The following is a 15818-nucleotide window of genomic DNA, read 5'->3' as shown; positions in this document are numbered from 1 at the left end:
TAACATAGTTTTGTATAGAAAGTTAACCTTTGGTCGTTATTTGTGGTTCATATAAAAGGAACAATAAGAATAAAATGGGTTTGATCTTACATTTGCCTCGATGTTCCAGACACACTTAACAGAGATTTCTATGAAAAACGAAAAACTTTCCTTTGATCGTTATATGTTGCTTACTAGAGGGACAAAAAGAATAGAATAGGTTTGGTTTTAAATGCCTATGTGTCCCAAACACACTTATATACAGGTACGAGCCGGGAAGTATCTTATCCATTTGGTGGACTAACTTTTTTGTGGTTTTTCTTGTTCCTTATGGTAATAAGAAGATTTTAAGCTCCTGGGCCACCTGGATTTCTCATCTGAGTACCCATAATGGCGGATTTTTGACCCTTGGACCCAAAAAATATTTTTCTCTCAGAACCCCATCATGTTATATACCGTTGGATCGGAAATTCTTCACTGATCAAACTTTATTATTACAGTTTTTCCTGTAAATGAACCTATCTCAAGTTATTGATCACTTTCGTTTTCTCTTCTCTGAGGGTAAGTCCCGGGGGGGGGGGGGTACTAGGGTTGGTGAATGAGGGGTATGTGCGGACGGGACCTCCGAAAACCGACCCTAAGAGAGACCAAATTTTAGTGAAAAAGTGACCCTTAGAGAGACTTTTTCGAAAAATTTTCTCTGATTTTCAAAAATTTCCTACCCTTAGTGAGACTTTTTTGTAATTTTTTCTCTCAAAATCAAATTTTTTTTCTAAAAATCGTGATTTTTCCCACCCTTAGAGAGACTATTTTGAAATTTCCTGATTTTTGTAACCCTTAGAGAGACTTTGAAAGGTGAAAAACCCGACCCTTACCGTCCGCACATACCCAGAACCTATTTTTGCCTAGTCTGAATCGCAGACCTCTACAAAACCACAGGTAGTATAGGTCTGCTTAATGATCTACCAACCGCTTTCCGGTTCGCAAAGGAAATCTTGGCGAGTAATTTGATTGACATTGATGTGCGCGCAAAAACGATCGTTTCGAACGTTTTCAATGGAATGTTTACATTTGAAATTCGAATCCCAGAGCAGAAAAACAAAACAGAAAAAAGATAAAAAACAATCTGATGCGCGCATTATGGACAGTCTGTAGATTTATTTTTGACTTTTGCTTTTATAAGATATCTGGTCTGTAAATTTATCAAAACTTTTCCATCAGCTCTTCGGTCGAAGCTCAAAAAATACAAATATGAACACAAAAGTGAAAGAAAACAACCAGAAACACTCCAATCTCTTCAAAGAATTGAAGCTAAGTGCCTGAAAAGATACAAAGGCCACACAGTATTAAAAAGTGCAATGCCAAAGCTGAAGAAAAGTTCTTTGTTTGTTTTAACATTTAAAGGCCCTTTACTTTTTACTTGTTGAAGGAACAACAACACTCCCTTTTGTAGAATCATAAAGAAGTAATGTCAGAAATATTCAATATGACCCCCAAAATGTACTGTATATACATAACTAGAATACCTTGAAATAATCTGCAACATATCTGTAGAACTGACAAAATTATCTGGAGCCAAAGTGATCAACGAGTCCAGTGTGGTAAAAAATTATACACTCATGCAAGTCCAAATTAAAGCATCAAAATGTAGTTTTGTGAAGCAAAATTTTGTTGGTGCACACAGAAGATACATCAGGGCACTTAAATTCAATAAATCTAATTTCTCATCTTTTACAAAATCTCCACATTAAACAAGAAAGGAGGAAGAAAAACAAGCAAACTTCCTTCCGCCTACTTTTTTTTCATAATCCAAATATATTTTCCAATCTATGATTTGGTGCCTCACAGAAAATTTAAACATTACGTAATGTTATATTTGTAGACACTCGCCAGCTAAAAATGTCTTTAGCCGTATATCGGCTAAAGGCGGCAAATCTCTGGACAAAGGAAATATAGCTTATTAAGCATCCTCTATAAGGAGCACGAATCCGTTAGTGGATGCCAGCAGCCTAATTTTTGCCTAAGTACCCCCCCCCCCCGGGGGTAAGTAGTGGAAAAAATCGTCAAATGACTATCTTTTTCTTATTTTCTTTTTTTGACAACACTGCAATGTCTTCTTTTTTATATCAATTATAATACTTGTTCCATTTTTTGCATTGTTTATATTTCAGTTCGAAAAGTTTCGTCAAGTTTTTTGTTTTTTTTTAGAGGAAACAAATGTAGAAAATAGTAAGAGATATGATGTCACTAACGCCATTGGCGAATTTAAAACTTGTAGAAAGTAGATGTTTGCTTAGACTATGCTATAGTCTAAGACGAGTTTCATCTAAGAGGAACAAACGTGGAGACGGGAATTTTTTTCGGGGGTAGCTGTTGTCTTAGACTATATCAACTCGGCAAAAACCGGAAATTTTGGATTTTGGTTAGCGGTGTGATCGGCCGACCCGGTTCGAACAAATGTAAACAAACAGTCGGGTCTGACTGGTAAATCCCGCGGCAGTTTTTGCTGCTAATACAGATTGACCCGGCTGGAATAATGATTCCAAAACAGGGCGACAGAAAGGGTGACAGAAAGTTGATCTGTATGTATGGAAATGTTTTATGCAATTCTTTAGTATTTGAGTCTCTTAGCCTCCTATATTAGTTAGTACTTTAGTTTGTAACTTCTTTGCAACAAGGTCTTTCATGTAAATGGTTTGTTTTGAATTTATTTTTAACAAGCAGAACTCAGATTAAAGAAAGTATGATATTTTTTCAAGAATAAAAAGAGAGAAGAGGTAAGCAGTAAGGCTTTTTCTCTTTTAATTTGAAAGACTCGTCTTTTTATAATACAAACTTGTATCCACCAGGTTTATCTCCAGTGCATGGAGCTTGTTTTTGACACAACGCATCATACGACCGGCACAATTTTCCAAACAGGAAATACAACCGTTAATGATAGCACCAATGAATTTCAAGAATTCGAATTTGCTGAAAATAACGACGAGACAACAGAAGTGGATTATGGGAGATACAAAATCCCGAAAAAGAAAGAGTCTGTTCAACCCTTTGAAGCCTTCAGTGATAAGTACAAAGACTCGCCTTTGTTGAAGACGGCTCTTAACAGAGATCTTGCGTGGGCAATCGTGAATGCAATCGGTACTGACTGTATCAAGTGAGATTTTCAAGTTTATTTTCATTTCGACTCCATTTTGTTCGCGAACTGCACGCATCCCTAAAATAGTTTTTGTTATAGTGGATGTGAATATTAAACCTTTGGTCGTCTCCTATCATAAGAAATTATTTTGGGGATGCATATAGCCTATCATTTTTCTAGTGCTCTTGCATGAAGTCTCTCTGTTGTTACTCTTTGTGTTAATTCATTGCCTTGTTCTAAATCTACTCAGTTGTTTTTTGATATAATCTACCCTGTTCTTATTTTTAAGAGAGTTGAATCAGAACTTCGATGAAGAATCCCTGACAGCTGTAGGATCTTGGACTGCTTTCATGAAGGATACATCAACAAACACGCCAGAAAAAGCCATCCTCGAATACCTTCCTGTAATCCCTTTTCGACCTGACGACAACATAGTCAAGTATTATCTCGACATGATCAATGAGCTTTCAGAAGATGATGATGTGTGATGTTGTTTTGAGGGGCGTCGTAATCTATTTAGACTACCTTTGCCCATTGTGGATTTTGTTTAAACATCTTAGTTCCTGCATTCAGCTTACTGAGGGTTAAGGGATTTATGCCTAAAAAGAAGAGTATATGCCTAAAAAAAAGAAGAATTAGTAAAGCACAAGGTGCTAAGCATGTATAAAAAAGATTATATGCAAAAGTATTAAAGAGGTATATAACAATTGAATGTTTTATAATAAAAGCGGATTTCGGAAGGTCGTGAAGAGAGCTTGGATATAAAAATAATTAATTTAAAATAGAGATTATTGGCTATTATAAAAAGATAACATAGGGGTTAAAAAGAATATGGTTTGTATTACTAAAACGTAATATGTGAGTTCGGTGCGTGTGTAGTGGGATATGAACCTGACAGGCTCTGTCCCAACTGTTTAAAAATCTTTAAAAATTCTAAAAATGGATCGTTGTTATTACTGATAACTGTTATTTTAATTAAAGTATTGTAATAAGGAGAAAGGTTTTTTATTCGAAGCAAAGCTGACATAATGGAATCCTAGTAGGACCTGTCTGTATTCTGATTGTAAAGGTACGAAGATATAAATATTTTATTTGTGTGAATGAAAATTAAACTAAAAAGGAATTATTTTTTGAGTGATATGTATATGTGTATTATAAATATAAATAGAAAAGAAAATTGTTAATAATCAAACTAAAAATTTAATAAATGTTAAAATGAGACAAGTCTTTCATAAAGTGTCTTTTTTTCTGCATTCGGCCTATTTAAAAAGTTATAATTATTGAGTGGGTGATGGTGTATACCATTGCTAGCAAGTAGCCAATTTTTTGAAAGTCGTTTTATCCTATCTTCCAAAGAAGTAACTCTTGCTTCTCTATATAATTCAGTTATCCTAGTCCATCTAGGTTTCCCTAAGATAACTTCTTAGTGCCCTATTTTGTATTTTTTCCATATTGTACATCTGAGCATTGGAAATAGAAAGTAGACAAATATGCGAATATTCTAACCTTGATCTCAAAAGGCTTTTGTATAACATTAATAATTTATTTTTGGACATGTGATACTGATTTTTTCGTGTTTGAAGAAAATTTAAAAGATGGGCTGATTTATTAATCTTGCTTGTTATATAGGAAACCAGATTTAGTTGCTTGTCGAGTTGGAGACCTAGGAATTTGATCTTATTATCTTTTTGAGTCTCACATTTCTAACCCAAATTGACCTTTTACTCCTACCGAAATTCACATGTTTGGTTTTATCCATATTGACTACTAGCCCCCATTTACTAAACCATTCAAAACAAAAGTTCAATATACTCGTCTAAATTTGAGTCATATACTCTCTTATACCTTTCCCAGGCAGCCAGATCGTCTGCAAACTGGGTCATCTTTGTTGTATCACTAGATGGTTTGGGAATGTCACAGACAAAGAGAGAGAAAAAAAGGATAGGTGAAAGACCGGAGCCCTGAGGTACTCCTGCTTTCAAAGAAAAAATGTTTGATTTAAAGTGAGAGTATTTAATATAAGCCTTCCTGTCTTTAAGGTAACTATGAAGGATGTTTAGGAGGTATTTTGGGATACCTAAAGAGTTTAGTTTAAAAAGAAGAAGAGAGTGGTTGACTTTGTCAAAAGCCTTCTCAAATCCACAAAGACTGCATGCATTCTTTCACCCTTGATTTTTGCCTCTTGATAGTCGTTGAGTAAAAGGAAAAGATTATCTACTGTACTTCTTTTAGCTCTAAAGCCAGACTGCTCCTTGTTTAAAATGTTGTTATTTTCAGCCCAATTGTATATTCTATCTGCAAGGATTTTCTCGAAGATCTTACCAATAGTAGGAAGAAGGCTAATTGGCCTATGTTCTGAGATCTTGTTTGTGTTCACTACTTTGGGGATCATCGAGATTTTTGCAGTTTTTAATGAATCTGGGAAGATGGAATTATTCAACCAGTCATTAAAAAGAGAAGTAAGTGGTGATATAAGGAGAGGAGAGAGTGTGGAAAGAAGTTTATTTTGTATGGCATCATGGCCAGGTGCTTTGTGGACTTTGAGGGACTTTAGAACATTGTCAACCTCTTGATGTGTTATTTTTTCTTCGACTTCAAATCTAGTCAAGAGAGGATCAAACATGTGATAGATAGAAAAACGTTCTCTTCTATGAAAAAGAGTGTTCTCAAACCAGTGGTCGACAATATACTTATGCCTTCTGTCAGAGGAAATATTTGGTTGGAAAATTTTTTCTTGTCTTTCTTTAAAGGAATTAGCTATGTCTTGTTTATCTTTCACCTTAGAGCCATCTTCTTTGACAAAACCTTTATCTTTATGCTGTGTGTTGCATTTTTCACCATCTAGAATTTTTTATATATTTCCAGGTCTTTTTGGTTGTTTCTCTAACATTAATTCTTTTCTTCATGAGCTCGAATCTTGCATCATCGCTATCTCTTATATGTTGTTTGATCTGTCTGTTTAATTCTGTTTTTCTGCTTCTCAAAAAGATGTTATTTTTATTTTCTCTTAACAGATTGATTATACTTCTTCTTTCTTTTATCAATTTTCTGGTTTCAATAGACATACCCTGGTTTTTACTTGGTATCAACTTAGTTGGTACATGTTTATCTATGTCTTGAAGGATGGAGATCAGTTTGTTCGTTTTTTCTTCGACATTCTTTGTTCCAAAAGTTTTGTCACAAGAAAATTGATTTATGATCCTAGCAGCAGTCTCAAGGTTAAGTTTATGGTAAAGTTTAAACAATTTTTTGATTTTTAGGTGCTGTAGGATCAAAGAAAGAAAAAGAGAAGAGACAGGTGGTCCAGAACCAATGGATTTAAGCGAACGTAATGTGCTCAATTTGAAAGAATCTAATAGGAGATGTTATAACTTGTTGTATAACTTCTTTAAATTCACCTTTTTTGGTTTTAAAGTTTGGTGGCATCACATATGTTTCAAAGTTGTTATCATCATACAATTTCCTAAAAGTAGTACCTCTATGATTGTTTTTTATACTGCCCCAGGTATGGTGTTTAGAATTTAGGTCTCCGACTATGATTGTATTTGGAAGAAAGAGAAGTTTTAAAACTTCAGTATCTGCTGTAAAAGTAGGTGGAAAATAGCAGCAACAGAGATGAAAAGATTTTGACATATTTAGCGAGTCAGGAAAAATTTATTAAAAGCATTTCGTATTTCCCTATTTGATATTTCCTTATCTCATCATGTGCAATATCCTCTCTAATTAGGATGGCTGTCCCTCCTCCATAAGATTTTAAAGTTCTTCTATTCTTTCTATGTCATGATAGCTGTATAGTGTTTGATTTTGATGGTCTCTTTGTTAATTAGCTTTGTTTCGTTCAAACAAACTATGTCAGGTTTTTCTTCAGCTAAGAGAGTTTGTAGATCTTGTTTTTTCGATTTAAATCCGTTAAGGTTTAATTGGATTATTTTTAAGCTCATCATTTTGGAGATAGGGACATCGGTGGTTCTTCAAGAATTAAGAGGATTTCTGAGTTCATCTAGGGAATTCAGGAAGTTTTCTTTATCAATTTGTTATGGTGTCTCTTCATGATGGATGAAGATGAAAGCAAATTCAATGTGTGTAGTCATTTTCTGTTGCTCAATAGCATAGCAAGCTTCAAAAAATTAAGTATAGAGTTTTCGATGTCAACCGATTTTCATATACTGAAAGAATTTCTGAAGAACGTTCCGAGAGATGTTCTTTGGTTAATTTGTCTTTGACTTCAGATAGAGGGCAATGGCAATGATTTTGTTTTTCGAAATTGTCGATTCGGATGTATGAGAGAGGCTGTTACTGATTTTGCTAACGGTTTTCTCTAAAAATTGACGTTGGTAAAAGGTTTGGTGTTTTCAGAGATTTCCTAGCAGAGTAAACAGTGGACTTTTGTATTGAGTCCATTCCTTCCGTACAGGTTTTTACACTGGGTTGTAGGGTGACAGATTCTTGCTGACTAAAGTTGCAACTTGTGCATTTCAGTTGGCTTATGAATTTTTTACTTCTTAACAGAATTAGGGATTGCAGATATCTTGGAAGACTTTTGTCTGTCACTACGTGTGACAGTAGCTTTTTCAACTAAACTTTTATAAACACTACATCCTCTATAAAGACGAAATTTTTCACAGTTCACACACAGTTCTGAGAACACTTCCTTCTACATTTCTTTACCACACCAACTACATAAAGGATTTTTAGTTTACAAATGGATTGAACAGGACCAAATTTTAAGCATTTTTTATTGGAATGGAGTTTCGATAGGATCATATTTCCTGACAAAGTGCTTACTAACAATGTTAGCCGCGGTAAGTGGAAAGTCGTCTTCTAATCACTTTTAAACTTCAAAAAACAACAAGATTCCTTCTCTTCTGAGATTGTATACTTTGGTTACAGTAAAGTGGTCAAAACAAAGGCGGACAGGGGACCAGAGTGCTGGGTATGCAATAAATATCCCGAAGATTGATTTTTTGCGATAGAAATTGAACACTCAATGTCCAAAATCAAATCTTGAAATGCAAACTTATTATGGTCAAAACTGCAGTTTTTGTGTGTTTTTCAGGGGCACCATTGGAAGAGCTTTCCTAAGGGGGTAAGGCATGTCCACACGGTCTGGTCCTTTGGCATTTTACAAAAGAAGGGATATACAATGCATCATTTACATACAAGGATTTTTGTCCACTTTGACGGGGGGTCAAACCGATTTGAGGAGGAACAGCCTCAAACGCAATTTCAAATCAATTCAAGATGGCTTCAGCGTTAAGCTAGGTTGATAGCACTTCTTCAATCAAACTGTTCAACTTCAAGCTCAACAGGACCATCACATCAATTCCTGGCATGCTGGTAAATACTTATATACATTTCAATTTATCAACTTACATTTCACTTTACACATTTCAACTTAGATTTTCACTTATACTTAAACTCAGGCATTCAATTTTCTTTCAACATGAGTTTTCTTTTGTATATACTATACATTATCGCTAGAACTTAGATTTTCCACAAGTAGGCGTGTCAATTTCACACTTTTGTTTTTGTTCAAGTTAGTTATTTTTCTTTTGTATTTCTATTTTAGTTTTGAATCATTCTTTGAAAGATTGCAAAGAGCTTGCCAAAATTGGTGAACACCCGTCTGTTACATTCAAAACAGCCAACCATCTTCATGCGCCGTAGCAAACGTGAAGCTGCGACCAAACCAATCAATTACAAATCATTTGCTAATAGTGGTCAACGATTACCACCCAATCAACCAACTGTATCAACAAGCCCTACATCAAGTGATAGTGAAACCAACCTTGAGAAGTCATCACTTCAAACTACTTTCAATTTGTACGAAAGCCTTTATGAGAGTGATCAGAGTGACACATCCTCAACTGACGCCAACCTTTCAAAACTCATTCAAACTTTATCACTCCAAGAACAAACTGAATCAACAATGGATCACGATATCAAGCAACTTTCCGTTGAACATAACGTCCTTTGCAGTGACATTGCTGACTTCGGTATGGATTACGATATTGAATTTATGTCATTTAATGAACTTGAAGATGTGCTTCAGAATCTAATGAAAATGCGTAATCGATTGAAGATAATCCACAGTGAACTTTCAAAGGTGATCACAGATGAGGATGTATATGAAAAAACATTCCTTAAAGTTTTTAATGATGCAATTACTAACACAAGAGAAATTATCCAGCGCATCCATAGTCGTCGCCAATCAGTACGCCCTATCGATAAACCAATACAAGATGCTCATCAAAACAAACTTGTCTCTGACTTCCTAATGAAGGAGGTTAAGGGAACCATCAAAACGCTCAAGGCAGTCTTCGACAAGAAGAAACCAGCTGAATTTAATTATGACGAACTTATTCTAGCTGAACGCAACATTTCTGCTAATCAACAGAGTATGAACAATCTTTCGAAACAGATGGAGAAAATCCTTCTAAGTCAACATAACTTTCCAAATGATGAGATCAAAACTGTCACTACTTCATATGATGCACTAGTTGTTTCGAAATCCATGTATGTTACAAACCTTGAAGCAACACTCAAACATCAGGAGATTGCCAAAGAACAAAAATTTCAATCATCCAAACTGAACATTAAACTAAGCAAGTTTAAAGGGTATGACTCATCTTCAGACTTTTATTCATTTAAAACTGATTTCGACAAGTTGCATGCTAAATCAACACCAACTGCTCACCTTCCTGATTTGATTAAGAACAACTATCTTGAAGGCCCAGCCCTTACCCTTGTTAAAGGAGTTGATGACATTGATGAAATATGGCGTAGACTAAAGTCGTCATATGGTGATCCGAAACTTCTTCTATCAAAGAAACTTTCTACATTAAACAAGGCAACCCGCCTATGGCGTAATCGTGATCCTGAGAAGCAAATTGAAACAATCAGTAGCATGCTTAACTTTATGCGTGATGCAATGAACTTGTCTCGAAAACATCAAATTGAAAATTTTCTCTTTTATGGGAAAACACTTGAAGACATCTATCAGTTGATGGATGATGCACGTCAAACCAAATGGTTTTCCTTTCTTGAAGGAAAAACACTCAATCAGCCAGATGTATGGGAGGAGTTTATCAAATTCCTCGAAACAGAGCTCTCAATCCAACAACTCAAACTGTTACACTGTTCTCAACCAACAAGCGATACTGGTAAACAAACACCAGGGAATGGCAAACAAGGACCATCAGGAGGTGGTAGAAGTTCACACCATACAGACTACAAAAATCCGATCATCCAAACAAAGTGTTTCATCTGTGGTGCAACAGGACACATCCAGACAAATGGACCCAATAACTCAAAGTTATTACAATATTTCTCATGTCCAGAATTCGTCCAAAAATGAAGCCATCCCAGCCCAACGATTCAACACCCTACGCCAAAAGGGTTACTGCACACAGTGTCTGTTTCCAGGCGCTCAACAATCAAAAGGAAAACACCAGGAGGGACGGTGTCAACGCGAGTTCACCTGTCCACACCCATCTCACGACAACTTCGACGTCAAGAAGCATGTTCTCGTCTGCCAAGACCATGCCTCAACGCCTGAATGCCACCAAGTCCTTCAGAACTTCAAAGAAAGATGCATCCTACGACAAACGAGACTTCAACAATTCTCCAAAGACATCAAACTGGTATTTTTTCATATCGACACTCAGTCCTACAACTCAAGACGTAAGACTACACAACCATCAGATGTTGACAGTACTGACAATGACGACGACAATGATGCAATCTACATCCTACAAACAGTTATTGTTGATGGCCAGCTATTTACCATATTCTTCGATTCTGGCTGTAGTGACATGGTCATTTCGGAGAATGCTGTCAAACGTCTTGGTGAGAGAGCCAAGGTAGAGTATAGTGGTGACATCCCAATTGGAGGTGTTGGTAACGTTCAAACCTACAGTTCTGGATCCTACAAAGTCAACATCCCACTACACAACGGTTATGATGCACAATTAAAAGGACTTTGTCTTCCAAAGATCACGTCAACCTTCCCCACGTATGAGCTCAAACAAGTGGAGGAGGATATCATCTCAGCATTTCAGAAGACTGGAGGCAACCCAGATGACCTACCATCACTCCCATCATCCGTTGGTGGGGAAGTAGATATCATGCTAGGTATCAAGTATCATCGATATCATCCAAAGGAAGTGTTCCAACTGACAACCGGCTTGACAATATTCCAATCCTTGTTCAATAACAGCGATGGCAGCCGTGGCGTTGTAGGAGGCCCTCATCGTGCCTTCAACATCATCAACCAGCATCACATTGCAGTCAACCAAATGAATACATTCCTTGCAACTCATCGTAAACTATCAAGCCATCAACTGACTACTCTTCCAGAAGTTGACCTAATTCACGTCAAAGTTGAAAAGGATCACCAACAAAACCTCATGCTGGAGTTTGACGACCAACACCCAACAGCACTCGTCACCAGAAAGAAACAGCAAAGTCTTTGAAGAAGCTGAGAATGCCGGAAGGAAGTCAAATCACATATCGATGTGTTCACTGCAGAGACTGTAAAGAGTGCAAGATAAGCGAATCAATCGAATCCATCAGCCTGAAAGAAGAAGTGGAGCAACACTTAATCAATCAATCTGTTTCAGTTGAGTTAAAGAATCGTATCTCACACGCAAGCCTGCCACTACTCCACAACCCTGAGACAAAACTTGTCAACAACAAACACAAGGCACTGAAGGTATACTTCCAACAACTGAGGAAGTTGGACAAGGAACCATCAGACAAGAAGGATGTCATCACATCAGAAGCCAAGTTACAATCAATGGGCTACGTTGATTACGTGGAGAACTTAACACCACAACAACAACAGATGCTATCCAACACCAAAGTAGTCAACTTCATCCCCTGGAGAGCTGTGTGGAAGCCAAAAAACTCTCTATCCACGCCCTGCAGAATCGTTTTTGATGCATCGCAACCCACTGATTCAGGATACAGTCTGAACGACATCCTTGCGAAGGGAACCAACAACATGAACCGACTAGTTGAAATTCTTATACGATGGTCGCTACATCATACAGCCTTCCACACTGACATTAGGAAGATGTATAATTCAGTTCGTCTTCGTGTGAACATCATTGGTGCCTACAACGATATATCTGGGAGGAACAACTTGACAAAAACCAAAATCCCAAAAGAGAAAGTCATAAAGACATTGATCTATGGTGTGAAGTCATCAGGTAATCAATCAGAGCGAGCCCTGAGGGGAAACCGGACGACTGTCCTCTGAAGACTACCCAGAAGTTGCTAAAATCGTCATGAAGGATATCTATGTTGACGACTGTCTATCCGGTGAGAAGTCAATGGAGCTTGCCACTCAACGTGCTGATGAACTTGAGATCGTGGTCAATCGTGGAGGTTTCTCACTCAAAGGAATAACATTCTTCCCACCAAAAACCAAGCCAGACCTGACATCAGATGGTGAAAGCATTGGTGTCGCTGGAATGAAGTGGTATCCGGAAGAAGATGTTGTGTCATTAGATGTCAGCGAGCTAAACTTTGCCAAGAAAGTCAGAGGCAAGAAACCTGTCAAAATCAATGATGTACCACTTAACCTCACTCGCAGACAATGTGTCTCAAAAGTAGCTGAACTCTATGACATATCTGGGAAAAATCACACCCACTGACAGCCGCAATGAAGCTTGATCTACATCACCTTGTTGATCTTGGCATTGGATGGGACGATCGTATCCCAGACAATCTTCGACAAATATGGGACTCACATTTCAAAATGATGGAAGAAATCTCCCAAATAAAATACAGACGTGCAATCGTACCAGAGGATGCCATCAATTTAGAGATCAACTCAATCGATACAGCAGACGCTTCTAAAAACATCGCATGTGTTGCAATCTACGCTCGTTTCAAGAGAAAGTGTGGGAAGTTTTCATGCCAACTTGTTTTCGCACGCTCAAGACTCATCCCAGATGGAACTACTCAACCAAGAGGTGAACTCTTTGCAGCAACTCTCAACGCACACACTGGAGAAGTCGTTAGAAGAGCCTTTGGATCAAACCTCAAATCAAGCTTGAAACTGACAGACAGCCAAATTGCCTTGTTCTGGATCAATGGTGTTGAGAAGCAACTAAAGCCATGGGTCCGCAGTCGTGTTACTGAAGTCCACCGATTCACTGAACTAGCATCATGGAAGTTTGTCTCGACCGAAAATATGATCGCAGACATTGGAACTAGGAGAGGTACAACCATTTCTGATGTATCATCAAATTCAACTTGGTTCAACGGGTTTGATTGGATGCATGATCCTGAGGATACCTTCCCCGTGAAATCTGTCGATCAAGTCAAACTCACAAATGAAGAACTCAAAGCTGCAAAGAAAGAACAGATTCTCCCAATTGTTGATCCAATCACTATACCTCCATCCATCCACTTTTCATCCATAAATCAACGGTTCGACTTCTCAGAGTACCTTGTGAACCCAATGAAGTATGGTTGGACAAAATCATTGGCAATCATGAGCGCGATATTTCAATTTGTATCAAACTTTGCATGTCGCAAGAAAAGATTGTCACGTATCGCTCTTCAACCATGTGAAAAATCAACTTTTCAATACTTCTTCACTAAAGCAACAGAGGAAGTACAATCGTTCTCATTGAAAAAGAAGTATGAACGAATCTCAACAATGAAGGATGGAATCTTACATTACACTGGCAGAATTCTACCTACAAACAATGTGACAGCAACTGGAAAGCTCACCAACATAATGCTTGACCTCACCGCATCATCATTCTTCGTCCCACTGGTCGACAGACACTCACCGATTGCCTACAGCATTGTCGATCATGTCCATTGGAACCATCCAGTTGCCAAACATGCTGGAGTTGAAACTGTTCTCCGTTATGTCCTTCAAATATCCTATATCATTGATGGTCGTGATCTTGTCAAGCTCGTCCGAAGACGCTGTGAAAGATGCAGATACATCGCAAAGAAAACAATCAATGTGGAAATGGGACCGATATCAGACCACAATTTGAACATCGCCCCTCCATTCTATTCAACACAAGTGGATTTGTGTGGACCATTTACTTCATACTCAAACTTCCACAAACGTACCACAATCAAAATATGGATGGTAATCTTTTGCTGCACAACAACATCCGCTACAAAGATCAAGATCATGGATGATTATAGTACGCCAGCATTCATCTTATCATTTACACGATTTGCCAGCGAAGTTGGATATCCCAAGTACCTACTACCTGACGAAGGAAGTCAACTAGTCAAGGGATGCGGAACGCTTAAACTTTCCTTTCGGGATATCCAAAACCGCCTGTTTCAAGATGTTCTTGTCGATTTTCAAACCTGTCCTGTATCCGGTCATCACATGCATGGCAAGGTGGAGCGGAAAATCCAGGAAATCAAGAAATCACTCAACATCAACTTTGACAAGTATCGTTTCTCCGTGCTTCAATGGGAAACCGTCGCCAGCCAGCTGTCAAACACCATCAACGACGCACCACTGGCCCTCTATGGACATTCAGAGTTTGAAGTCTCCGACATCTTAACTCCAAACCGACTTCTGTTAGGTCGTAACAATAACAGGAGTCCATCATTTCCTGTCAATATCACCTCAAAACCCGACAAGTTTCTCAAACAAAATGAGGAGCTATTCAATGCCTGGTTTGAAGTATGGCTAACCGTTCATCTGCCAAAGCTTATGCATCAGCCAAAATGGTTTGATAACACATTTAATTTGAAAGTTGGTGATATTGTACTTTTCCTAAAGCAGGAAAGCCAGTTATGCAACACATATCAATATGGAAAGATCAAAAGCGTCGAAACAAGCAAGGATGATCGTATTCGAAGGTGCCAAGTCGAATATCGTAACCACACCGAAAATGTCAATCGTACCACCTTTCGTGCAGTACGTGGCTTGGTTATGATACACCCTGTGGATGAATTGCCTTTATTTCATGAATTGATTATAAGTGATATTGATAACTTGAGCAATTGAAATTTTGCATATGCCGGCCGGGCAGTGTAAACTAAAGAAATTCATGAAATGCAAAATTTCATTTATTATGTTTTGGTCTGGTTGAAATGCTTTTATCTTATTCTTATTCAAAATTTACAAAAAATATACATATTTAAGTTTTCTGTGTTTTTCAGTGTCTTTCTGTTTTTGCCACATGTGGACAGAGCTTTCCTAAGGGTCTAGACACATTTTGTAAGTTTTCTTGCATGTCCACTTTGTTCTGGTCTTTGTCCTTTGGTTTGTTCTGCATTTTACACACAATTCAATTTTAAAATAATTTATATAATTTATACACAAAAAATAATTTATTTATTCATAATTTATTACATATCAACTTAGTTTTTTATAATTTTTGTCCACTTTGCTTTTTGATACAAAACCAGCACTTTGTTTTTTGTCATCAGTTGTCAACTAGCTTTTGAGGAGTTAACATCTCTCAAACTCAATTTTCAAATCAATTCAAGATGGCTACATCATTCAAGTTAGTTAGCTCTTAAGCTAGGTTGATAGCACTTCTAATCAATCAAACTTTGTTCAACTTCAAGCTCAAGCTCTTTTGTGTTCAGGACCATCACAATATCAATTTCCTGGCATGCTGGTAAATAGAACTTATATATTTTTACATTTTTCTTTCAACTTATACTTTCAATTTATACTTCAACTTACATTTTCAACTTA

The 15818-nt window shown here is 37.2% G+C and overlaps 1 protein-coding gene across 1 annotated transcript; it reads left to right on the top strand.

Moving 5' to 3' along the window:
- Window positions 1–12782: 12782 nt before the first annotated feature.
- Window positions 12783–15119, top strand: LOC136814030 (uncharacterized). The gene has a single exon (XM_067070536.1). It carries the CDS (start codon window positions 12783–12785, stop codon window positions 15117–15119), a length of 2337 nt encoding a protein of 778 aa, XP_066926637.1.
- Window positions 15120–15818: the final 699 nt, after the last annotated feature.

This window comes from Clytia hemisphaerica, unplaced genomic scaffold (assembly GCF_902728285.1).
Source record: "Clytia hemisphaerica strain Z4C2 unplaced genomic scaffold, Clytia hemisphaerica genome assembly, whole genome shotgun sequence".
NCBI classification, from domain to species: Eukaryota; Metazoa; Cnidaria; class Hydrozoa; order Leptothecata; family Clytiidae; genus Clytia; species Clytia hemisphaerica.
The sequence above is the reverse complement of the archived record's forward strand: the minus strand, read 5'-3'. Positions and strand labels throughout refer to the sequence as shown.